The sequence below is a fragment of the Amphiura filiformis genome, chromosome 3, assembly GCF_039555335.1.
Source record: "Amphiura filiformis chromosome 3, Afil_fr2py, whole genome shotgun sequence".
In the NCBI taxonomy this organism is placed as follows: domain Eukaryota; kingdom Metazoa; phylum Echinodermata; class Ophiuroidea; order Amphilepidida; family Amphiuridae; genus Amphiura; species Amphiura filiformis.
In genome coordinates this window covers 27,523,091-27,551,083 of record NC_092630.1, presented here as the reverse complement: position 1 = coordinate 27,551,083, position 27,993 = coordinate 27,523,091, and the positions used below count along the sequence as shown (strand labels likewise).

The following is a 27,993-nucleotide window of genomic DNA, read 5'->3' as shown; positions in this document are numbered from 1 at the left end:
TTAAGTTTGACAAACTGTGGAATTTACAATTTATTGAAATGAACAAAAATAATACATTATGCACATGCAAAAATTAATAAACATGTCGCAGCTGGTCATACTACAGAAAGCACTTTACGATCAGCTGAAGCATTGTGTTGCTTCTTAGTCTTCATACCCCATCTGCCATAATGGTTTTGTTGCAGTAGCACCAGCATGTGCTAGCAAAGCTTCGCCAGAGACTAAGTACTACAATTCGATTTGATACCACATTATATCAAAAAGTCATGTACTAATAAGGACATAATAATTTGCATACAAAAAACAAAATGGAATATAACAAAAATATTTCATGTGCTTAAAATAAACTTGGCAATCTATTATTTACAGAGAAATTCCCCCTCTTTTCCTACTTTACACAAAGATGCATGCTCGTCAAAGTATTAACCCCATAAGAACTACCTGCCAATTGGCCAAAAAGAAGTTTTCACTATCAATTGGACCAATCAGCAACATTGTTAGAATAATTTCACCACACATAAAAATTGGGGTGAATTATTTGCAAAGCTCCATTCTGATTGGTGATTAAAGTGAAAATATCATGTAATTGACCAATCAGAGGCAATGTTAGATCGGCAGGTAGTGCTCAGGGGGTTAAATACTCATACACAATTACACATAGATGCATGCTCGTCATAGTATTAAATACTCATCCATTCTTTAAATGACAGCATGCCGCTTTAGTTTCATTTAAGTCAATTTACTGATTTTGGATTAATTTATTACATCATTTTATGTAAAGCTATTAGCTAATCTGCATAGGAAGCACCTGGAAAATGAAAAAAAAAACCCTGTCAACATGTGTAACTCTTCTAAATGCATCAGAAAAGGTAAATACTCCCTTTTTGAAACACTACTCCTCAAAATATGTGCATCAACTTTTTAAAATGTACTGCACATTTTGACACCTCATTTGTGGGTATTACCGGCTTCATGCAAGCACACTCAAAGTCCGCCTAGTATCAAGACAGGGATTATACATCTTAACGGAATAAAACTGGTCTAATCCCTCAATGAAGTCTTGACAATAGGCTTATTTTGTGTAGGCTTACGTGAAAGATACACCCATTTCTTTTAAACTCAATACTAGTCCCATGGTACCCTTTTGAATGAAAAACGGTACCCGATTCCGAAGTTACACTCAAAAGCTACTCGAGCCATTGCAATATATGACATTTTCTGCACGACTGGTTATGGATAACAAGGCACTCTAGCAAAACAAAGCAAAAAATTCCAATCAATTAAGTGCAACTTTGGAATCGGAATCTTTATTCAAAAGTGTTGCCATGCTTTGGTAACAATTCGGGAACTATTAACAAAAATGAAGTATAAAAATGTGCAGGTAATTGGTAGTTCTTTGTACTATTTCAGTTGGAAAATTTTGATGCATAGATTTTGAGTTGTGGTCTAAAAAAAAGAAGGGGATAGTAACGTTTGTTTGTGATGCATTTATTATTGACACATCTTGGGGGAAAACTCCATCTACAGGAAATTTACAGTTGTCAAAAAAAAATTATATATGGAATGTCCAATTTACATGCAAAAACTGTTGGTTTTCTGATGCTAGAATTTATAGGGAAAATTATCGACAATCAACATATCTATTAATTAGTTTGGGTACAAATATTAGGCCTATATCTAGTATGATATGTAGTGATGAACCAATCATGCAATCAATCTCTTGCTTGCCAGCATAAGATTACATTTTCCAATACATTTCAAATCTTTGTCAAATGGGCTAATGAATGGTTGCACTCTCTTGCACACATGAATGAATAAATAAATGCTTTGAAATTGTTAAATACAAGCAAGTACACACAAGTTGCACTGGCAATATTGACAACTTTACTAAGATTCTTGTATCAAGTTCTTAATTTCTTTTGATGAGACGCTTGAAATGTATGTCTATGTATACCGTATTTCGTCAAATAGTGGCCCCCCCCCTCCTTTTTTCAACCAAGATGTTTCGAAAATGCCGATATTTCCTTGTGTAGAAGCTTACCAAGTTGCCCACATGGTCGATAATAGTGTCAATAATTGGTGAAAATCTGGATCAGAAACCTGGAAGTGAACCAGAAGTCAGTGTTTCTAGTTCATAGTTCATCATTTTAGTGCGAGTTTTTAAGTTTACCTAATGATTTTAACGGGAATTATCCTTCTAAAATTGACCTTGAACAAACGCCCCCCCCTTCGAAAATGTAACGCCTTCAGGGGTGTTTATTTGAAGAAATACGGTAAGTGATACAGTAAACACAATTGCACAAAATGTATTCATTGTGCCAGAGTGCTCACTGCTCATCATGTAATACAAGTAGCACAACTGTAGAAAAAAATTCCATCGTAATATCTGAACAATACATTTTAAGTTACATCATACAAAGCTGAACACTTCAGTACTATCAATTGTGTTACTTTTGGGTCTATAGGAGCCTTATGTAAGCCTACACCAAATTAGTCAATTGTCAAGACCTCATTGAGGCAGGGCCGGATTTACCACAGAGCCAGATGGGCCCGGGCCCAAGGCCCCCAAATTTGTGGGGCCCCCAAAATGGCCCTGTGCGGTGTGTATCTTCCATATTAGCCGAAAAACACCAGTTTTGGGCCAAAATAGTGTACAAAAATTGCCCTGTACGCACTGGCTTATTATCTAGTCAAGTTCAGCTTCAATTTGCGCAAATGTCCTAGTAAAATCTAAAAACTTGGGCACATGCCTTCCTCACGGTGCGTTAGGGGGCCTCCAATTTTTGGCCTGGCCCAGGGCCTCCCAAAAGGTAAATCCGGCCCTGCATTGAGGGATTAGACAGCTTTATTCTGTAAGCTGCATAATCGCTGTCTTGAAATTAGGCTGACTGAGTAAGCTTATATGAAGGTAATTTCAACTACAATATTTGTTGATCTTCACAACTAGGTTGAACTGTTAGAGCTACTTTGGTCAGGTCAAATCAAAATTTACATACATTTATTCAACACACCTTCATTATAAGATTGATATTTCAGCACATAGCATCAGAGTTCACAAACTACTGAAGACTGTACAAGGAGAAACCAACTGTATCATCATTTTTTGCTTCAATGGCTCGATAATTTGGATTATGAACTCGGACACTTGCGATGCAAAGAGAATTCTTGTCCTCCTACAAATTGCTTTTAAACAGTGCATACAAGATCTAAAACATGTTTCTCGTGAGTCTATTGCTGTCCCCTCAACAAAACCGATGCCTAGTTCCAAAACAATTGTGTGATGATAGTATTGATACAAATGTATGCTACTAGCATGTTTCTACGGACACTATTGTATCCGACATGGGTTGAGCCATTACCCAGCTCAATAGAAACTGCCCATACATGTACCATCATATAGCATGTTTCTACTGAGACTAATTGTATCACACATGTGTTAATCCATTACCCAGCTCAATAGAAACTGTCCATACATGTACCATCATATATAGCATGTTTCTACTGAGACTAAATTGTATCACACACATGACGACCCATTATCCAGCTCGGTACAAACTGCCCATACAGTTATTTCTTATAGGAATGTTAACATATTACCCTGTTGCATACTGTCAAGTACACAGCATATTCTCAGCAGAAACGACCAGTAAAAGGTGCGTTGCTAATAGTACTGTAAGTCCGGTGTTTGCCGTTACGCAAGTAGAAACACACTATTTGTCAGTGCAGCAGAGTGCCAAAACACTGGACACAAAATGGGGGGGATTGATTGATCCATCTAACCAGTCATAACAAGTATTAGAAATGTATGTATTTCAAAATGGAATAACTTATCTTGGAGCTTAATTCTAATCTGCCTTGGCAAGGTACTTTTTAAAATCGTCGTTGGGCAGGAAAAACCTCCTATGTGCCTGTGGCCCCTGAACATGTTTAAAGCAAAACCTGCTATGTAACCTGTTGGCAGTTTTGTTTTAAACATGATCAGGGGCCACAAGCACATAGGAGGTGTTTCCTGCCCAACGAAGAAATATTTCTACACTGATGCAAAATAGCACCTACTAATTACATGTATACAGAATAAGAGCACATGTAAATAATCATGGATGGATCAATGAATTTTTTATAAAAGCATTGTATGAAAAATCGAAAGTCTACTGCATGTGCTTACAGATGGGATGATCACAACATTTAAAATTTGGTTATGAGAAGCTTAGGGGGCATCTATTTAAACATAAATGGGACCAGCTTGTATAGAAAACAAAAAAATAAAATAAATAAATACACATAGTAGTATGCAGTAATTGTTGCCACAGCGGGGGTATCAGCCATAGGTAATCCTGTGACCAGACCGATACTCTTGTCTAGCTTGAAGTGTGAAATAATTCCACTCCATCAGCTTTGATAGTTTGATCCCATGATGTGGAACAAATCACATGGTTCTTTAGTATTTAGGTCCATCCATCACACAAGCCTACACAAAATTAGCCTATTGTCAAGACTTTATTGAAGGATTATACAGCTTTATTCCATAAGCTGTAGCTTTATTCCATAAGCTGTATGTCTTGATACTAGGCCAACTCTGAGTATGTTTATGTGAAGGTAATACCCATATCGTCACCCTACTCCGTTAATTGCCCAAGTCATTTTTTGTAATTTTGAGAACAAAGTACAAAACCTTGTTTTAAGCATGCATCAGTTACGTCATCACCCTAATTATTTCGAATTATTCCCTTTCATTTGTATCATTATCATTTGTTCTTGTGCAAAGATTGGTGAATATATATATATTGAAATACATGCTTGAATCATATTTTGTACTTTGTTCTCAAAATCACAAAAAATGATGTAGGCAATTAGCATAGTAGGCTGACAATGTGCAACACATTACTTGAATTCATTTCACACTTCAGACTGGACACATTATAGCTGTGTCATTGTCAATGTTAGTAAGTTTATACATGTATTTCCACATAAGCTATCATCTTCATCGATGTAAATATATATATACAAAGAGCTAGATAGTTGAGGTTATTATTTTAGTTTCTCTAAAACTGCCCCTGCGCCCCTCCCCCCTCCCCCATAATCACAACTGTATTAATTAATGTTTGTACACCGTATAGTACACCCTTAAAGCTCTTTTTACTGTAAAATCCACAAAAAATATTTCACAATAAAACATAACATTTTTACACCATAAGTTTATATGTTTACATGACATTATACAATTTCCTGTATATTTTTCAAAATGTTTAGATTTTTCGGCCAATTTTTGACAAATTTCTTTTAAAAAGTTTGCAAGTTTCACACTGCTTCACGTGGCAAGGAGTATTATTTTGATCTATATTAGTATCTTCGACTTGATTCATTGATCTATGTTATTAATATTCACTTCAAATGGCTTTAAATATGCTTGCTTCCCCATAGTACTACCAGTAGCACTTCATTTTACCAGCAACAAGCAATTTTGATACAGGTCCATAAAGGTCGGTGCACTCTCTTCTCATTGCATGAAAATCGCTACCTCCGATTTGGACCAGGAAAGTTGTGATGCGACCAAGCTAGATGAGTCGTTTGTTGGCAATATTGATATTGAGATATTGCTAATAATATATATATTCTAATGTGTGTTTATTGTTTTGAACAATACTAAAATGGCTATATCTCTGGAATCGTAAGTCCAATTGTCATGGGATTTTCAGTACAAAAAAGCTCCGACAAGGTTACATAATGAAATTAAAAAGTCCATTTTGATATTGTCCGACAAATAACTCGTTTTGTCTGATCACATCACAATTAGTAATCATTACAACACAAGCAGTAAATGCAAACAACCTGTATAACAATTTAAAAGCTTAAAAACAATTTGCTTTCAATTTGGGAGGTGGGGGCATTAAAACTTTACATCATAACATAACAACGGGAGATGCCGTGACAAAATACAGCATTAAGAATTGCATATTTGCACTGTACATTAGATTTACAAGTTGGGCATTACTCCTCGCAACAGTCACTCTCACCAAACAAATTGTTTTAAAATAAACAAAAAACGGTTTTGTTGCATTTCCCCTCCATTGTCCAGTGTGAGGAGGCGGTGAAAAAAATCTAGCTAGTTGTTATAAATGTATACACTACCAAGATAAATGATATGGCATTTTTTTAGAAGGTTTCATCTTCTTCTGATCTGGCATCTCCCGCTTCATCCAGTACTTCTGCACCTTCTTCGCCTTCTTCAGGAGCCTCAAACCCATCCTGAATAGAAAGTAAATGTAAGGATAATAACAAGTTAGTATATATGATCAAATGTGCCTATCAATATTGGGCTATTCCATTTAAAAGCCACACTACCCCTGTCAAAGATTTTGGAAATATCTACCACAGGGGTGAGTCTGATTTTCAAATGGAATGAACACATTAAGCTGTTCCATTTGAATTTAATACACCCTCTGAGAAAGATTCAACCTGAATCTTAAACTGAGGGAGGGGTGAGCTTCAAATGGAGCTGCTAATGCATTCATTTTTACACTGTTGCACCGCAAGTGTACCAACAAAGTGCCTAGGTATGTGTGTACACGCTCTGCAGGATAAGGTTAGCGTGAACAATTTGATAATGCGATCTGCGAAATACCACTTGACTTGACAAGTTAAACTTGTTCCAATTTTATGTCATTAAGTATTATCTTTTCTTTGCTTTCTGATTTCAACTGACAGCAAGTGACTTTTCTCATTTTTTCTTTAAACGAAGCCCATATAAATTCGCCATCGTAGTGATGAAAACATCATACTTCAGTCACTGGTTCACGCTTGGTTTGCACACCTGTCAGCAACCCATTGACCATGTTGTTATCATTATGAATGTGGCTCCTAACACAGCTAGCTTGAACCAGTTGACCTGGCAAGGACTGATTTTGAAGTCGCACTACGACGGCGAATTGTAAAAAGTAAGAATTGCTTGCAGTTAAAATATGTACTTCGCTGACAAAATAAAGAAACACAAGCAGAAAGGTGAATAAAATATAAAATATCTTTGTGGAATATCTGCACACCAAACTGAATAGTGTAATTGGCTGCCATGCTTATGTATGGAATCATGCAGTCATTCGAGCTTTGTACTCTCAAGAAGGATGCCAATATGTGCATGTACCACCACATTTAAACAATAATATCAACTTTAAAATGGAGTGTCATAGCAAATGTTGGATAAGTAAGTACTGGGACACTGAAGGGAATGAATTAGCTGGCTGTCATGGATGCAAAAGTTAGAATGGAGAAAATAGACAAAAGGGTTGAACAAAAAGTTGTGTCCTACAGAACACGTGCCACCTGCTTTTGTCTCTCGCATCAGCTCAGGTACAGTATGTTCATTATCAATTAGATTTTCCATCAATTAAAAGGAATAAACAACAAAATGACGACAAACAAAGAATGGAAGAGGTGCAACCAAAAGCCTGATGAATGTTGCACCACTGAAACAAAAAATTTTGAACAAATGACACGCTCACTCACACAAGCTCACTCACGCAATGGCATGATGTAGGCATGGAATAGCAACATAATTAAATACATGTGTTTCTTAACAGATGACAATCTAAATACAGTTATTTAAGTTACAACTTCAAAAAGAAGATCTGAAACACCCATGGATGGTCCATGCTGAACTGGAGACCAAGGGTGCAGTGCAATATCATATACCGTAAAAAAACTTGATAGTTAGCATAATGCTTACTATCGAGCACTTTTAAAACATGCAAACATGAAGAGCCCTGTCCACAAAAGTGTAAAGGGTTTTGAGCAAATCATCGATACAGATATGCGAACAAGTAAACCTGCAAATGTGTGTCTCAACCCCAGTTGGTAAAGTACCGGACTTGGGTACAATTTCATGTTTTCAAAAGCGCTCGATAGTAAGCACATATGCTAACTATTGAGTTTTTACGGTATCCTAATAGTCCACCCTGATGCATGCCTACAGTTTGTTTACATGATTGACAGTAAGTTTACATGATTCTTTTTCGAAAAATGATTTGAAGATTTATGCCGAAAATCTAGCCCTGTTAACTCACAGTATTGTCGGTTATTTGGCTAGGTTCATCAGCCAAGTCTAGATCTGTCCCCTGAGAGCAAGATTTCATAAAAAGGGATTAAGAACAAAGGAAAACATATCAACAAGAAAACTGTATCATTTTAGGGTGTTAATTTGGAGTTATCATTTTGTTTTGTTTACTGTCCATCCACCTAAATGACCACCTTGCATTTAAACTTGGTTCACCTCAAGTTCAGTAGTGATGTAAGTGCGCATTCCGCTGGCCGCATTATTGGATCGTGCATATAAAGCTAATAGTACACTGAGCGTACACGCACGCATACAACTACAAGTGCGGTTTATCAGACAAATTTGCATTGAAGTCACTTCCGAATTTGAGGAGAACCAAAGTAAAGTGCAGTTAAATTTTCTTTCTTTTAAACGTACATGAATGTAATTATGTATGCTAGCACTTTGAGAGAACACTTGAGACATGAAGCTACACTCAATGAAGTTTGCACCGATAGCAACTGACTGCATTTAAGAGAACTGATTTTGGTCACAGAAACAAAACGAAAGAATATTATACACAATACAAAGACAAATTTGTATTTTGTAGTGTCCATTCGGCTCCAAGCAGACGACACAAAAACAAAATGGTGCGAACTATGTGTACCACTGGCTGGTATTTGGGAAAGGAAGAAGAGAAGTAGAAAGGAGTTAGAAAGCTGAAATCAATAACAGATTATAATGTAAATAAACAGGACGCAGTGCTTTTCCCATGCATTACACACAGCAAGATCAATAATGCAAATTATGAATACATATTGATCAATACAATACTAGCTTTGGAGATAACTTGATATGAACACCACAATGATGACATGAAATATATCTTATCACTATACACCTAACATGAAACATGATTAACATTCAAGCACAGCTTTGATATAATTTAACAACATTGCTTATCATGTAGATTCTACTCCCTCAAGTCTCTAGATCAGATCAGAGGTGACCACTGACCAACCTCTTTGGATCTGAGGACCACATGGTAAATGTATGGGTAACTGGCTCAAGACCTAAAGATTAAAGATTCATCCTTCACACACACCCCATGAGGAAGGATCAACCATCTAGGAGCCAACATGTAACGATATTTCAAGGGTGAAAACAATCTGGGCCATGTAACAAGGGTGACAAGGATCATCTGACCAGTCCAGCGGGTCAGTTGCCTAATGAAGTCTGGTGGTTCCAGACGCAACGTAGCAAAGCAACTTATTGGATATGAAGATGCCCAAGAACCACAATGCATTATCGCCATATAGAGATGCTTATCACAGACATGACCCCTTAATGCAATTTCTCTTCTCGTTTTAGGCAAATTCTGTGGGCCTCTAGTCATGTGGTGATTCTGTTATAAATAGCAGTCCTTTGGAATTTGGTTAAGATGGCCTTTGCTGGCTGGCCACCCCTGCTCTAGGTCAACTTCCATTTTTCAGGTTTAAGTAACATGTGGTTGCTTATGTATCTGCAGTACAAAGCTTTTATGTTGCTTGGCTTATCTAAGCTGGCAGAAATGCATGAAACAACCCTGTAAGGTCCGATTTATCAATAATAACATGCAAAGACAGAGCCAAGCATTCTAACATTTACAGCAATTTAAACTTGGAAGAGCCGACTCAACCGTTCAAGCAAAGGATCATTCTGAATGTGTGCAAAAACAAATACTCAAACATTTCAAGCGGATGAGCATGTGGCTGACGTTTATACATACATGTTATGTTTGTGAATACAAGACAGACAGACAGAGGCATTGTTCATGCATTCATTATTTCTAGAATAATTGCTGTACATAACATCTTTTTTAAATTTTGTGAAGGCTGTAAGGAATGGCTTCAAACCCATGGTATAACCGGCAGGTTCAATTGTGTTCATAGGAACTAGGTCCAACCAATTGCTGGTTCTGCCAGAATGATGTCGGTCAGTGGTGTGTAGCGTCATAGGGGCATGTGCCCCTCAAGGAATATTGCTGAAAAATAGTTTGTACCACCCCATTAGGCCTGGTGCCTCCAAACCCCCCCCCATGATGACTCACACTGGTCAGTCAACCAGTGGTTGAAAGCCATCCCTTGGTTACCAAATTTCTTCCCTTCTCAACCCCCTACTGTTAGTTCATTGCACAATTTTAAACCTTGCAAATATTGTTCGATGATTCTTGCAAAACTCCCGATTCTCATCCAAATTACCCTTGCCCACTGCCACTGGACACACAAAATCATCTGTTACAGCATGGCAACACCAAACATTGTGCAGTCACATTACATGAGCTAAGTGTGATATGAATGATGGATATCGTAATATTAAAAAGTGAATATATACAGAAGAAGAAAAAAAACAAGCAAGCAGACCACCATATGTATATAATACCGACTTTGAACTACAGGGTTTCTCCACAGGGAGAACATAGAGGGTTGCTACACTTTGATTTCAAAGCAAACATCGACCAGAAAAATATCAATTTAACTACAGGACTTTTCTCTATAACTGAGTAATTAAAATTTCTTGGGAAAAATATTGCCTCATGTTAAATTGTTTGTAAGTGACCCCTGCTTTTCTTTGTTTCGTTTTTTTCTTCTTTAACCTGGGACATTCAATAAATTGAAAACACAATTAATCATCTATTCTTCCTTTAGGCCCTGCTCTATTGCTAAAGGGCGGTTCTTGGCATTTGTGATTTTATTCTATGTAAGTAATTCTATAATAGTAGATCTTGATTTCATCATAACTTTAAATGGATGGGTATCAGTCCCAGGATGGGTCTTTCAGCGATCGTTATCTGAACTAATACATCAGTTTCTACCAGAGCAGTTCTAAGTCACCTATTTTATTTTCTTTACAACATATTTTAATATCTTTGCGGTATTGCATGTATTCTGAAAGGAAATCATGTGCCAAATTCTCGTTCAGTATCAAGTTATATCAGAGACGGGCTGTGCACCCTCCCTGTTCTGCTATGCTATTATTGTGTAAAACCATACGGCTATGACCACGACCACCTAATTTGTTACACCGGCATGATGATCTATATCAATGCAAATCTGCGACACCTCGGGAGCTGTTTTAATCTTGTTAAAGTATTCGCATCTGCCGAGTTGCCTTGGTCATGGGTATACAGTATAGTCCCACACAATGGCAATGCGGCCACACAGAAACATGAAGGGCGATACACCCTGTTTAAGATTTTGTACCAGAATTTGGCCATAAGGATCAAAGGCACATAAAATGTCTGATTTAAAGGATAGCTTCTAGCAAGTATGAGGAGATTTCCCCTATCTTCTCTCCTAGGAGAAACCCTGAACACTATATTTTCACACATGACCACACTATTATAATAAAACACCGTCCATCCCCATACATGGAAATTAGTATTGTTCCTCGGCTGCGTTGCTGGGATCTTCCAAGCTGCAAGGGTCACTTAGCGTGTCCTCAAAGTCTTCCGGTGGGGCAAATCCATCCTGAATTCGAACGACCGACGACACCAACGCAGGATGGGTTGTATGGGGTAAAGTAAGTATGACCAGATAACAAAAAATTTAAAAAGGGGGAGGGGGGGAAAGGAGGTGGAATAGTGTAACAAAAGATCCAGCATGGTAATGGCATGGCAAGTGAAATGAGAGAGAGAGTCCCATGATTAGTTACCTATGTTAAGCAAAAGTCATTATTATCCAGAAACAATGTTTTAAACCATAAAATATATAGTTTTTAGTTTTAGTGAAAAAGTTAACATTTGTGTGCTTGTTATGAAAAATTTAAGTTTTTGGATTTTCAGACCAAATTTTATCAATCATACGAGAAAAGAAGCATGCTTACTTACTTTAAAGAAGAAAACTAAAAGGCATGTCATACTAAGCAATTACTAGGAGCTTCGCATTTTTTTACGACGTCACTTCCGTCACTGTGTGATCGGCAGAGCGACAGCCAATATCTTATCACCAAGTCGCCAGCATGTCGGAGCGTCAAATCGCAAGCAACATTGACGCTCCTACACTTGGCAACAATTGCACGCTTCAAGCGGCTGTGAAAACTTTCCCTCCCAGCATTTGATCACGAGCAATGAGCTATCCCAGTTGAAATCCACACTACCCATGTGGAAGATTTTGGAAACACCTTCCACTGGGGAGTATGTTTTTCAAATATAATTGCTCAGGTTTAATCATTTTGAAACCCACACTCCCTCTGTATTATAGCTTTACCTATATCTTCCACAACTGGAGTGAGTATTTCAAATGGAAGTTACCCAGCTGTCCATTCTATTCAAAACTCATACCCCCTCTGTGGAAGACTTTAGCTAAATCTTCCACAGGGGTAGTGTGGATTTTAACTGGAATAGCCCAATACTTTAAATCACACGCTACGACTGCTAGTATGACATGCCCTTAAAAACTAGTTCAACTACAAATTTAAAACTTCAAAACTTTCACAACTAAGTAGGAAAGCCACCAGGTGTTAAAGTATTTACTGCTTCCTGCTTGATAACCTACCTCTGTGGCATATAGGATCTTGGTAATTCTCTCAATTGTGCTGTTGTTGTCTTCTTCTTCTACTTCCTGCGCAATCACTTCTATATCCCGTAATTTACCAAAGTAGAAATCCCTCTCCTTTTCGAGTCCGTCTACGGCCAACCGAAGTTGCATAACCTATGGATGAGGGAAAATCATCACAGCATTAGGCCTCAAAATTCATTTTTTTATAATGGGACTGGACGCTACTTTTGAAATAAAAATCACTCCGATAATTGACCTTCCAGGAGCTACTTTCGGAATTAGATATTATTAGCTTAAACCTTGCATAAGATGAAAACCATGTATTGTGGACAGTTTAAGCTTATTTCGACTCCTTTTGGCTTGCTGGATAACCAATGGAAACATTGTCCCCAGCAGAGCACTGATAGCTTTATTGGCACTTACTAATTACTAGACAACGCATTACATGCAAATCGTATACAAGCTTCAATGGTTGGCAGGTTCATTATAATGAAAAAATCTGGTGGAGAATTACTTTCCCCTCCTCGAGTAATATGCAACACGCTGGATATCAAAAAGTACACTTTACAATGACCGTGCTGTGTGACGTGTTATGCATTCGAACAATTTACGCGGATGCTGGCTGCCGTATTTGGACATCGCATGATTGCGCGCTAGTGTGATCAATCGCTAGCAGTATATCCTTAGTCGGCAATTCCATTTAAAAAAATCAAAATTATTTGATATCAGAAGGACATTCCTCATTTTCAAAATGCAATTCAAAATGCAATTCGATATGTCCGATGTGCTCTCAGGTCCCACAAAAAATATGTGAAAACGCCGCTATCTGAGCCCTTAAACTGTGGACTCTCAGCCATGTTTGTGTGATGCTCAAAGAAGGCAAAATAGTGTACCTCTGAATTATTTTACTATATAAGCCAGTCAAACTATTGTATAATGTCCTATTCCAGTTCAAATCCGTACACCCCCTATGGAAGACATGACCTTAATCATTCCCACACAGGGGGTGTAGATTTCAAATGGATTCACCCATTTAGGTTTCAACCCCATTTGAAATTCACACCCCTGTGTGGAAGATTAAGGTCATGTCTTCCATAGGGGGTGGATAGATTTCAACTGGAATAGCCAAATGTGTTGTGCCAATAGTCTGCACACCAATTCTAGTGAACGAATTATCATTCAGTTTTGGGCTTTTGCCCATAATTCTTTGAGGTACACTATTTTGGTCTCCATCGTGACAATCCAATATGTCAGATTTCCCACAGCATTTTTTTTTTTTGGGGGGAGGTAAAACACTATTACCAACCTCTGCATTTAATTGTTCTATCTCTTCATCTTTTGCTGCGTTAATTTGTGAATGTCCGCCTGATGGTTTAGTAGTCCTGGCTGACGTCGGTGCTTTCCTTGTTGGTGCGGTGGTTCTTGCTGCTGGAAACAGGTAACAATATAAATTTGGATTTTCAGTTTTGAGTACAAAATCAATCTTGTAAGGGAACTCGGTCCAAAAAATGTGTCCATGATTGTGTGTCATATATTTGGCATTATAATAATTACTACTTACTATGGCAGTAGAAGGATTCCTTCTGTGAAGCCATTCAGAGTGATTCTACCTTTGAGTTCAATTTAAACAGCTTTTCTATCAGGACTCAGTTTGGGAAAAAAGAGTCCTGGTTCACCTGAATTTAGCTGGAACCAAGACTGAATTTGGGCTTACCAGCACTCACTTTTTCCCCCATGATTTTAGGGATATTTAAAATATTGAGATTGAGAAATACTATCTAGAAACAGCATCGCCATGATTGTTAATATTTAAGATGGTGGTCATGAAGGCAAATAATATGAAAAGTTGACAAAATATTTGGTAAAAAAATATTCTACCATAGAATTCTGTCTGCAAGCAAATATGCCTCTAAATGAGGTTTTTTTTAATGAAAAAGACGAAAGGCAGAGACACTCAACAAAAACATTATTTGGAATTTGAGCAACAAAATTACTGATATAATGTTTTTGTTTAAGGTGTTTCTGCCTTTCGTAGACAGAATTACAAAAGACTAAATAATTAATATTAATATTTATATTCCTCAAACTTCAAGAATATTTAATACAAATTTTGAAAGTGCCACTTGACAATCACTTTAGGAGAGGGAATAGGCCTGTTCTGTTTGCATGCTGGACCTGTCCCTACCAGCCTAAATCCCAGGACAAACTGATCACACATTCCCTATGAAAATATGTTGGAAATAGGGGGGGAACAGATAATATTATCAAATATCGCCCCCTTTATGCTGCTTTGTGAAAAAACGAGAGCAATTTCAGCGTAAATGTGAATAAATAGCCAAATTTGCAATCCAATACCTTGGTATACGTGAATTGCATTCTGGGCAGGCAAGCAACAACAACAATTCCCATTCGTATGACGAATGCTGACATGCTGTACAATGCCCGGCCCGTATTGAACGGAAAACATTTGTTGTTTTTTTCGTACAAAAAAAAAAAAAAAGGAAACAAAATATATTTCCCCTTGCAATATGTACATTTCAAATGAATATAAAAAAGTTTGGGTTAACTAGAGCGGTTCTCGACTTGCGCGGTTCTCGACGCAAAGCGTCGGCCGCAATGCCTCCACCTTGACGCGTATCATTTTAACTGGTGCAATTTCACTAGGAACTGGCCATCTCTAGATGACAGTGTAGGTTTTTAGAAAAAGTGTAACAAATGAAAGATCCTTGACCCATTTTGTCTCATGCCCATATGACAGTTTTAGGTTATTTGACCTCAGATGACCCCTGGGTGACCCCTGATGACCCTGAAAAGACCGTCCAAAAATTTGACTCTAAATGTTGATTGTACCCACCAAGTTTCATGCCCATATGACAGTTTTAAGTTATTTGACCTCCGATGACCCCTGGGTGACCCCGGATGACCCCCAAAAGACCGTCCAAAAATTTGACTCTAAATGTTGACTGTACCCACCAAGTTTCATGCCCATACGACAGTTTTAAGTTATTTGACCTCAAATGACCCCTGGGTGACCCCGGATGACCCCAAAATGACCCTAAAAAAATTTGGTTCTAAATGTTTACAGTACCCACCAAGGTTCATGCCCATACGACAGTTTTAGGTTATTTGACCTCAGATGACCCCTGGGTGACCCCGGATGACCCCAAAATGACCCTCAAAAAATTTGGTTCTAAATGTTTACAGTACCCACCAAGTTTCATGCCCATACGACGCTTTTTTGCCAATTTGACCTCAGATGACCCCTAGATGACCTTGGGTGACCTTGACCCACTAACCAAACCTACTGGAATTTGAAGACCGCCAATGACCATCCCTCCACCAAATTGCATCACTGTACATCTTATCAGTTCCGAGATATTGCACCCGCAAGCTCGGACGGACGGACGGACGGACAGATGGACGGACGGACAGATGGACGGACGGACGGACAACCAGGAAACATAATACCTCCGGTGGAGGCATAAAAATGGAGAGGAAAAAAAACCCTTTCGATACCAGATTTTGAACCGGGTACCTCTCGGGTAACGCACAATGCGCTAACCGATTGAGCAATTTAGCCCACTACGTCCATCGTGGATTTTTTATAACTAAATACGGCATACCGTCTCCTTAGCAGTTAGTGTGGTTCGCTTTTTTCACAGAATGTGTATGACGCAAAACCAAAGTAGCTGTTGAGGAGACTGATGATTCGCAATTAATTCCCTGCACAGAAATCCAAGTAATTTTTATTATTTACAAAATGGTAGCCTGTAAAAACCGCTGTGTTTCATGATTTCTCCGGAAATACATCGACTTGGAGCGTCAAATTTCAGGAGAGTAATGAGAAAAATAGTATCTATTATGTGATACCAAAACCTCATCAACAATGAAAAAAATCGGGGATGATGCTGTCGATCGGGTTACGGACCTTTAATTATCAAAACTTCCTTCACCCAATGGATTTTGGGGAGCTGCGCAGATAATTGGACGTTACATTATAAGTGTGGATAGGTTTGCGACGGGTCCGGCTGCATGCGGCCTAGTTGATGCGATCTGATGATTCACCAGTTGCAGCAAAAATGACAGCGCTTTGAATCCTCTGGAAAAATTTGCGATATAAATTCAAAATTTATTATTATTATCATCTCACCTGCTGGTTTTGTAGTGACTGGTTTGGCCGTTCTTTTGGGTCCTCCTGTTTTAGCTGCATCGCTGGAGCGTCCTTCTTTTCGCTCTTTCTCTGGCGGCTACGGGATCGTAGTCATCGCCGGAATAATTCGCATCGAAGAACATCTTAAACCATTGTACAAACTCAAAGTTGTCTTGGAATTTACCTTTGACTAGCTTTTCTATAACAACAGGCTAAGAAATAGAAATATATGATATGGAAAACAAAAAATTAACTTGTGATCATCATGATTATTATTTTTTAGATTATCATAATTTATTAATCAAATGTTTTAATATCTTGTAGATTTTACATCCAGGTGCTCGCCACACAAATTAAATCAAATACTTCATGCAGCGAAACAGGATAATGTATAAAATTATCTCTACTATTTTTCTGGACTCCAGAATAGATTAAAAAAGAAAGGCAAGCCAATCCCTTCCCTTGGAAGCTTAAGCTATAATTTGAGTGCAATTTCATACAAGGTACAAGAACGTTATACTGATATGTGTAAACAAACCTTATCAACGCCAACTTTTTTGAATGCATTCTGCAAAATTTTCCAGTTATTTATGAACTCGTGCTCTAATTTTGCTTGGAATTTAACTCTTTTCATTGAGAGACATTCTGGAAACAGCATGTCCATTATCTGGCAGTAAGCCGCACCTGTGGAAGAGACATAAAATAAAACATTGCATCACTACCAAAGATCCAGCAGGCCCATGGCACTGGGACCATGAGTATGTAATTGTCAAGTCTCAATGGCTGCTCAGCAGTTTACCACACGTGACAGACTGACCGTGCAATAAGCTTGTCGGGGGAATAGCCCACAAGGTATCATCTCCTAACAAATTTTGTTGTTGCTCTTTTTATGCTAAAATGTTATTGAGTTCAAATTTAAAAAAATAAGAGCCCTCCAGATCTGATTTTCCAGCAAAGTTACATCTACCTGCATAGAGCCCTTGTCTTGTCTTGTAGGTGTACTGTCCCACGCCCCAAAGTCGGAGCTAACTGGAGCCCTATAGGACTCTTGAAGAGACTAATTACAGCGGTTCCTAATTTTGAACCCTTTCTCGAGTCGCATTTTTTGCATGGTCTCCCGTCCTGCATCTGTCAATTAGCAGCAGCCCTGAATCCCAGTATGCTGTTTGGCTGTATCTCAAGTTACCTTTTGCAGTGTTGAAACCAACTGGTAGAATCTGACTGTCTTGATATGCACAGGCATTTTCGTCTGCGCATAAGTCACATGACACGGTCTTCAATTTTGTGATGAGATCAAACTTAGATCAAGGTCACACTAGAGCCCCCACCGATAAAATGATCAAGCTACAAAATGTATTACAACTTGGTACTTGATGGCTAATCCTAAAATGCTAAACTAGGATACAACATGGGTAGCTTGTGTCCACTCAAAGATGTTGAGCAGTAAATTAACAGTACCATCACTACCAAGTTTTGCCAAATCTTGAACCCATGCCCTTCCTTACCCGAGCACAACTGTTCAACCTTCTGAATGTCCATGCTGGCTTTGTCATTCACCCATAACAGGTATTCGTGTCGACTCATGCTACCACTCATGGCTGCAGCTAGATCTCACTTCTTGATCAAATTCTACCTGCTACTGTATCTGACTTGTGATCAGAGTGCGAGTGTGTAATGCAGCAAAGAGTAGGCCTAATGATTTACAATCCTTCTTTCTGCAGCGTTGCCACCTCAGCAAAAGTTGAAAGGTAGCCTAAATTTGCACAAAGCCTATGATTTTTTTGGGATACTTCTATGCTATTGCTATTCATTGATTACTTGGTGTTGTGAGATTCATAAACAGCCCAATTGGGTGTTTTATGCCATCTTCTGGCAACTCTGACCGGCATAAAGAATTACATTACAATGAAGACATATGGATTTAATGGAAAGTGTGAAATCAACATCAGGATTTAATGCCATATATACCTCAATGTGATGCAAACAGGTACAATGAATCATGCATATTCATTAGGTGGTGCTTTTGTACTTAAATTCATTACTATTACTAGAAAGTTTTTCCTCTTAGAAGACTTTAAATTTGTTAGCAATATTTTCACTACAAAACGTACATCGACTGTTCAGTGCCAGAAGTGGAGAAGTGTAATGGCTGCCCTGTGAACATTTGGCAATTTCCACCAGTATATTGCAATCATCAACAACACATGGTAGTTACACGTGGCAGCTATTGCACTTACCCACTTCTGGTACTGAGAAGTCAACATTTGATATTACAATTTCAAACCTACCTGTACTATTTCAGTGGTGTTGATGAATTCATATTCAATCAAGAATTCAGATACAAAAAATGTAATTAAATAATTATCCCTTTTTTCTTAATTGAACTGGTCAAATATAAACTAAATATTTATCATAGTTTCAAAACTTTTTTTAAAACCTTGGAATTTTTTTAAGTAGGGCATCAATTTAAGGCTCGGATAGCAACATTTGGGGGGGACCTGAGAGCACATCAGACATATCAAATTGCATTTTGAGTACGAGGAGTGTCCTTCTGATATCAATTAATTTTGATTTTTTGTTGTTGAAATTCATGATTTACACATTTTATGGCAAATTATTAAAAATTCATATTTTTGAAATTTAACAGTAAATTGTATAAATCTAATGATAAATACCGGTACTTAAAGTGTACAAATGTTATGTCGCTGGGATTAAAAGCTGTCCATCATAAAAATGTTGACCTTTCGTATTGAAGATATATAGATTTATTTCCCCAAGACACCAAAAAAAACCAAAAAAAAGAAAGAAAAAAAAAGAAAGATCTTTTAGGGGAAAAAATGTATATCTTCAATATGAAAGGCAAATTTTTCAACCGTTGGCTTTTCATCCCAGCTACATACATATCATTAGATTTATAAAGTTGACTTCGAGGACTGTTAAATATCAAAAATTTAAAAAAAAATACTAATTTTCAATAATTTGCCATAAAATTTGTATTACATCGTCCCACAAAAATACTGTGCAAACGTTGCTATCTGATTCATTAAAGCTAACATATCATTCAGCCCTCGAATTAACCCACGGCACCCATGGCATTTTGCCGTGGGTGCCCATCCCCACTGCCGTAATGCCCTCAAAATATGTCCTTTAGGACCTTTACCCAAGGCAGTCACTTGTCGTGCCCTCTAATGAAGTTGCCCGGTGCCCCAGCCCCTGCGCCTTCATTATAAAATCATCTATCAGACTGTTTGTGTGTTTTCTTAACTTTTGAGAAATTGCCTTGGTGCCCTTCTCAAATTTTAAACAGTTGCCATGATGCCCTCTTGAAATATTACAAACTGCCGTGCTGCCTTGCCTTTTCAGTGAAAATCCAAGGCAATTATCAACTTGCCCTAAAAAAGTTGCCGTGCCCCTTGAGATCCTTAATTCGAGGGCTGATATCATTGGGCAGATGTTGATGGCTTTGAAAATGGCATTCAGCTTTTGCATCTCAACTCTTAAAAAATATTAATGCTAATATCCATTTTTTTTGACAAAAACTTTCCTAAAAAAGATTCCTAAACTAGTATAAATGGGAATTTCCCAAGAATTACCCAATATTTGCAATCTATCCTATGACCACCACCATCAAAGAAAAGATGAAAACTGAAAAGTGATATCTGTTTCATCTTAAATTACAATTTGAACATCAGAAGAACTAGAATAAAGACAAACAACACACAATTTTTTTAGATAAAAAACAATTTAAGACAGAACAGTTTATGAAATGTACCTGAACATAATTTTTCTACTTTATCATACTGCTCTCCAGGCCCAAGTTGAAGACAGTTGTTTATCCATTGTATAATATCGTGTCTACTTAGGTTCCCTGTTTGTGTATGTACTGTAAGCATAACATTTACTGCCATTGTGAAGGATGTGAGTTGTCAGATCTGATGAAACAAAAAAACAAACAAATAAAAACAAATTTAAATGAAATGCATATCAAATAATACAGTACCCGGTACACAGATTATAATACTCGCTATTTACAGAGCTGTCATAGCTTGCAACCTGCATGTGGTCTTCTTTAGCCACCAGTTGAAGAGATTATTCATGAAGTTGACCAAGACTTTGTGATGGGAGAATGAGTGAGATAGAGAGGGCAGGGTGTGAACTTGAAGTATTGTGGTTACATGGTGCGGAGTGAACTCTATACGGTAATGAACTCTACCACCCCTCACTCCATGGAGTTGGGCCTTTATTCCATGAAAACTATTACCGGTATTAAAGGGGCATTTCGTGATCCACAGCCTCATCCCCCCACTTTTCTCAAAAAAAGTTGAGATTTTTATATCACTGGAAACCTCTGGCTATATAATGTTTATGTTCAAAATATTTCTTGCAGATTAATTCGTTTTGCAAAGATATCGTGAAATTTGAATTTCGTTCTGGTGCACCAGAACGAAATTACAACGCATTGTCTATGGAGCAGTGTAATACACATAATCATGCATAACTCGCAAACGCAAAATCGGAATCAACTGAAATTTTGGGAATAGGCTTTTTTCGTGGATATGTACTGAAAAATGTCATAAAAAGAGTATGCTAGGATCACGAAACACTCCTTTAAGTGTCGGCCGGAAATAAGGGATCATTAAAACGTCAACAGATTTCAAAATAATAATGTAAGACAGTAAACGTAATGGCGAGCGGTCCGAATTTTGAGCCAGCCCATACAAGTTTATGTGGTAAACTAACTGTACCCTGCATCAACAATTTGATGGTAAATGACCCTCCCATGGGGCATGGTCACGCACCTTTCCCGGGGGTCATATAGTTAGAGGAATTTTTGTTTTTACTATCCTCTACCGTGTGAAAGACGACAGGCAGGTCCAATATTTTGAGTAGTGGATGCCGGCGCACTATGATAAAAAAATATTGGACCTGCCTGTCATCTATCACAGGTTGAGGATAGTAATTTTAAACAAAAATTCCTATCGCTTATTCTCATTCTTAGTCAGAACTTTACATACCGGTATTATTTTAATAACTGGGATGTTTACTACATGTAATTGTTCAGGCAGTACATTCCATTCATGGATTGTTCTTGGAAAGAACGAGTCTTTTATAGCAGTTTTTCTTTGCTCTTGGTCTCAAGTAGGCTTGACTGTTGTTATGACGAGTGGGGCGGACGATCGGTGTGAGAAACTTTTTCGCCGGAATGGCAACCTGGCCTGTGTTGACCTTGTGTAGCATAGTAGTCAACCTTGTTGCCTGCCAACGCATTTGGAGAGTATCCCATTGTAGTGTTTTTTAACATTTCCGTAACGCTACTTGTTCTTCCATAATCTCGACATGTATGCGAATCTTGCTGCTTTACATTGGATTGATTCCACCTTCTGTATTCAGTTCTTTCGTCGTAGGGTCCCATGTACACAACAGCTGTATTCAAGGTGCGGTCGCACCAGAGCTTTATATGCTGTGGCTTTTAGAGAAGTTGTACATGGATGTTAATTTCTACAAACTACTCCAAGCACTCTTTTTGCTTTTGCAACGGTGTGATTTACATGAACATCCCATTTTAGGTCTTTTGTGAGGTGAATACCCAAATAAGTATGAGTCTCTGTTTCTTGAAGAATATTTTGACCAAGTTTGTATTGGTGGTCTGTTTTTTTCCTAGAATGAGATATTTTAAGGTGCAACATTTCTGCACATTAAACTGCATCAGCCAGGTATTTTGCCAGACATCCAGTTTATCCAGGTCTTGCTGGAGGGTTTCAACATCAGAGTTGAACTTGTCGTGGATGGGTCGATACATTACACAATCGCCAGCGAATAAACGGACCTCCAACGAGATGTTATTCGGGAGGTCGTTTATGTAAGCTAAGAACAACAACGGGCCAAGGACGGTGCCTTGGGAACGCCGATCTAACCGGCACCCACTGCAAATGATCGTTATCCACGACAACTCTGTTTCCGCATTGTGAGAAAGTTTGACACCCATGTACGAGTGACGAGTCCTTCCAGTAACGCCATAATTTTAAAGTTTGTGTAATAATCTCATGTGTGGTACCGTACTGTGTCGAAGGCCTTGCTAAAGTCCATGATGACCATGTCAACAGGGATTTGGTCATCAAGGGCTTTAGCAAGGTCGCTGTTACTGTTATTGGTTTTCACTATTATATTGGCATAGACATGAATTTTCTGCGGAGTCGCCAGCGGCCTAGTGAGTAGATTTTCTTGCAATATTTGGCCTATTTACCTTCAAATTTGATCCTTACAAAAAACATGTACTTTGATTCCAGCACAATATCCAGCGTAGTAAAAAATAAATTTTTGGCGTTTCTGATCGTCACGATGAAATAATTTTCAGGACAACATTCCTAGTGCCATTCTCGGTCGCATTTGTTTAGTCGTCGGTAAGATGAGAGAAACTTCCGGTGGACTTAATTTATGGGAATGTTCTATTATGCGTAGGGGAGGAAGATATTGTTGTGTTTCGCAAAGATGGCTTATTTTTTTATGTGCTATGTCAGTATGTGCATATATAAAGAAATGCAGAACTGTATAAATTATTACTGAAAGAAGCTGACAACACTTTGTCTCTGAAATGTCTCTCTGTTTTGTATTTTTCCCCTATGGTTACGATATCGTTGATGCTGGCATATCCTATTTTTGTGACAACAATTTTTCACAACTTACAATACATGTATGTTAACAATTACATGAGTTAGCCCAGTGACTTGCAATCCAGTAGATATAGAAATAGTAATGATTAGATTTGATTTTTAAAAATCATAATAATATTATTGATATTTTGGGTGGTACACTGATTAATAATGATATTGGTGTGTTTTCGATATATGAAGAGCTTAGTTTCAAAATAGTCCAGTCAAAGTGGGTTTTGACTCCCCACTAATTGCAACAGAATTTTTTTCACTCCTATGAATGTCAGAGATGTCTCCTGAACAGCATACAAAAAGTATACTAAAATATACTTGGTGGAAAGGTAGTTTTTGGCGGGAAAAGGTCATACAGGGGTCAAATTTCAAAATTGCTCCAATCATTTTAAAAACTATACCAAATTATTCCTCTAGTCATAAGGATTCAGAAAAAATATAGTTTGCCATACCTGTGATGTACGGTTCTTGAGTTATAGCCGAAAAGGTCAAAGGTCAAATGTTGGGTTCAACAGAGGTCAAAAAACTAAAAATTGTCCGATTTAAACCAAAATGGTCTCAAATTGTTCGGCTTGCAAACATAATTCATTTAGAGAATATTTGCACTGGTTAGGTTGTTTAATTACATGCGTAACATCAAAAACTAGGTCGGGTCAATAGAGTTCAATGGTCAATGACCTCTTTTACCCTGCTACCTAGGTAACGAAGCATCCAAGATATGGCAAACTATTCTTATTTTGGAGTGTTTTTAAAGGACGAACACATTGAGACCATTTTTAAGGTTGAGACCATTTTAAGTTCGCCCACGTGGAGCCCAAAATTTGACCTTTGACCTTTTTGCTTATAACTCGAGAATGGTACATCACAGATATGACAAACTATACTTTTTCTGAATCCTTTAGACTAGAGGAATGCTTTGGTATAGTTTTTAAAAAGATTAAAGCAATTTTGAAATTTGACCCCTGTATGATCTTTTTCTCGCCAAAAAATACCTTTCCACTAAGTATATTTCGGTATATTTTTGGTATGATGTTCACGGGACATCTCTAAAATGTATAAAAGTGAAAAAAATTCTGTTGCAATTAGTGGTGAGTGACACCACTAATTTGTTTAGATTGACTGGACTAAAACCCCTTACATCCACTTGAGCAATTTTGAGAACACATCAAAAAATTATCAAAAAAAATCACTGATATAAGGGGGTTTTCAACAAAAGCAGTTTTTGTTAGGATGCTCATCCTACCCAAGCATCCCGCCAAAAACTGCTTTGTTGCAAACCCCCATATATCAGTGATTTTTTTGATGATTTTTTGATGTGTTCTCAAAATTGCTCAAGTGGATGTAAAAGGGCTAAGCTCTTCATATACATGTGAAAATTAGGTGGCCATCAATTTTAGCGTTTATATTTTCACGCGTGGCCTTGGTTGTTAATCTAATTACCAGTCATTCAAAATCAAATCTGTACTTATTGCTGGCATTTTGGGCTTATTTATTGTTGCATTTGGCCAGGCCCACAAAATCCACGGGACCGCGGGACCGGCGGTCCCAGAAAGAAATTAACAGCTGCAGAAAAATTTTTAAGCCAATAAAAAAAAAAAAATGAAAAAAAAAAAAAAAAAAAAAATCATAAAAATTGTAAGTTTCAAACTCTCAAACTCAACTTCAAGATTTATTATTTATTGTTTTCCACCTTATTATATGCCTCTTTGTCCATTTTCCCTTCCCGTTCCCTATCTCCATGTTCAATTTCAGTCATTATTATCCATAAAAAAATAAACTCAGTGCGTCGTGGCCGTCGTCAGCGACTTCGGTGCTCATTAAAATTCTGCAAGGACAACGTTAGTCTTTTGTACAGTCTTTGTGAGCCTACAACGCCCACGTGCTCCAAGAACCCGGATTGACACAATACAATGCATGCGGAAGAGACCAGTATTAAATGACAGACACCCAACACGCTATTTTTAGACATAATTATCTTGCTTAATTTAATTATTGTTTGCAAGGGTCGCGATAGGCTGCGTTTTTGCGTCCCGGACCCACCAAAACCCGAATCTCACGCATGAATATTGCAAAAGCAGTGAGTTATTGCGTCCCGCCGTACGCAACAAAAATTCCCACATGTTGTTTTCTATATCCATTCCAGGTTTCATAAAACTAGGCTCAAAAGTTTCCTCAACTTGCATTATGCACATCATTTTCTAAGCAACTGAACACCTGAAATACCAAATTATGGCCTAATTTACTTCAATAATTAATATTATGCACAGTAATACTGCTTTGTGAGTGAAAATTTTGACAGCAAAACAGCGAAAATACGGCGAGATCTCTGGCTATGGCTGCCATTGTTTACTGGCAAATACCGACAATAGAGGGCAGTATTAAAAGTATTATTGGGCAGGCAGTGGCGGGCAGGAAATATTAGGTAATTATACTAATTTGATTGAAATAAAAAAAGAAAATTAAAAAAAAAAAGTAAAGAAAAAAAAAAAAAAAAGAAAAAAAAAAAAAGAAAAGAAAGAAAAAAAAAAAAGAAAAGAAGAAAAGAAAAGAAGAAAAAAAAAAAGAAAAAAAAAAAAGAAAGAAAAAAAAGAAAGAAAAGAAAAAGAAAGAAAAAAGAAAAGAAAGTAAAGAAAGAAAAAAAAGAATGAAAGAACAGACAAAAAATACAATAATATTTAATAAACCCCTGCTCCCCCAAAAAAAAAAATAGTATGGTATCACACAAATAGATTGAATTGGCTAGACAATAGTTGGGACCCCCGATATTTCTTTAGGGACCCCCCATTTTTTCATTTTTTTCTGTTAGGACCCCCGAGCTTTTGGACCTAGCGCTACCCTTGATTGTTTGGTATGAGTTTCGTATGAAAATGGTATTCCCAGCATCAAGAAATATTTCTCATTTTGTTTCTGCCTTAGTATCAACTTTTAAGTCCTTTTTGAAAAAAAAAAAGGGTTTTATTGTCAAGCTATTTTATGAACGAGGCAATGCTGACTCGTGAAGCGAAGCAAACGTAAACACAGCCGGAAGGCATGCTGTCAGTGTCATATTATATTGTCACGGATCGAATGATTGATCACGTACCAACTACCAAGGTGAGTGAATGATTTCATTTATTTATCTATCATTTTCTGGATATTACTGAACTTGATTCCATCAAATAACAACTTTCAAACTGGCCGTATTCAACAATATTCAACGATGGGACCGGGCCTGTATGCATTGGTATGGCTGGCATGGCTGCCGAATTTTGCAGAAACTCATGAAGAAATCAGATGCAAATGATAAATAGTTTTGTTGTAGTATGATTTATTATTTTCAAAAATGGTCCAAAACTAGGCCCAGATCGCACCAGAGAGCATCAAAATACCTTTGGCTTCCAGGGCCCCAGTCAGTGGGACTTCAGGCCACTGGCGCTCGTGATGCGCTTTCACAGCACTTTATATTTGACAGAAAATATTTGCCATTACAATTTAAGGTCCCAGAAAGAGTCAACATTTTTTGGGGCCCTGCATTTGGCAACCCTGGATATTCCTTGTTGTCGTCTCACTCCCTATGCCGAAAAATCTCAACTTTTTTTTAGAGGCTGTGCCTCACGAAATGCCCTTTTAAGCAGTGTTAAGCGTGTAAATCAAATTTACACACAAAATGGGAAAAGCGAGTCTCTAAATATAATGGACATCATAGAAACGGCGTCCGGCCCATGTCCATGAGACTGGCAAGCGAGTAAACTGGCTTTCACACGAGCGGTGTTGCGACTGTCACTGACTGTTGGCGAAAGCCATGACTGCTATAGAAAAATTATCACATTCGTGGACATCATGGAACATACTCTTTGCGTGGCTGTGCGTAGTAAGCAGTTGTACGCAGACAGCCTCGCTAATATGGACGCATAGAGTAGCGTTGTACGCGCGTGTAGTTAGCATGATTAGTCGCGGAGTAACAAGCGTAGTTGAATGTTCCACGATCGTCGATGTTCACGAATTTAATATTTTTTCTATAATTCATTGAATTATAGTCTGCTTACTGGACTATGATATGCTTATTGAAGCTTATTAATTCCCTACTCATGCTACTGTAGTATTTATATAATCTTCTCTGTTTTATCGTATGTATACAGTAAGCTTACATGAGTCTCATCATGATCATCACTACATGAGCTGAGTGCATGCATGTGTCACTGCATGCATTGAGCACCGTACTGAACATGCTGAACGTGAAAAAAGCTGGCATGTCCGGTATATTTTTAGTGTGTTTTTTCAGCAATCTAACAGCCCAAATTTACAAACAGACAGCTAAACTGTAAATATACATCAATACCAATTTAACATGATTGATTATTTCACAATCTTTGGGTTAGTTTTCTTGGAAAACTCACCTTCTTTTTAAAAAATTTCCGTCAAATTTGCCAATCTTGATCGCCCTTGTATCAGAGTTGAAAGTTCAAATTTGTTGCGCATGCTCAAACTGACGAAGACGAGGTATCTTCATACGAATGATTTGATTGGATTAAGTGTGAAATTTTAACCAATCAAGTTTACTTTAAGATAAAGATGTAGTTATTGAAGGTGAACAAACTTTTAGCCGGTGTAAACTCAACATGATTCATTTCTATCAGA

The 27,993-nt window shown here is 37.7% G+C and overlaps 1 protein-coding gene across 1 annotated transcript; it reads right to left on the bottom strand.

The window, feature by feature from the left end:
• On the bottom strand, nucleotides 1–27,842 carry LOC140147172 (microtubule-associated protein RP/EB family member 1-like). The gene is made up of 9 exons (XM_072168952.1): nucleotides 27,753–27,842; nucleotides 20,487–20,646; nucleotides 17,253–17,398; nucleotides 16,778–16,926; nucleotides 16,715–16,746; nucleotides 13,871–13,992; nucleotides 12,562–12,717; nucleotides 8,058–8,108; nucleotides 1–6,246 (listed from the first exon to the last, which is right to left on the bottom strand). Exons 2-9 carry the CDS (start codon nucleotides 20,620–20,622, stop codon nucleotides 6,154–6,156), a joined length of 885 nt encoding a protein of 294 aa, XP_072025053.1. The 5' UTR covers nucleotides 20,623–20,646; nucleotides 27,753–27,842; the 3' UTR covers nucleotides 1–6,153.
• Between the last annotated feature and the right edge of the window lie 151 nt (nucleotides 27,843–27,993).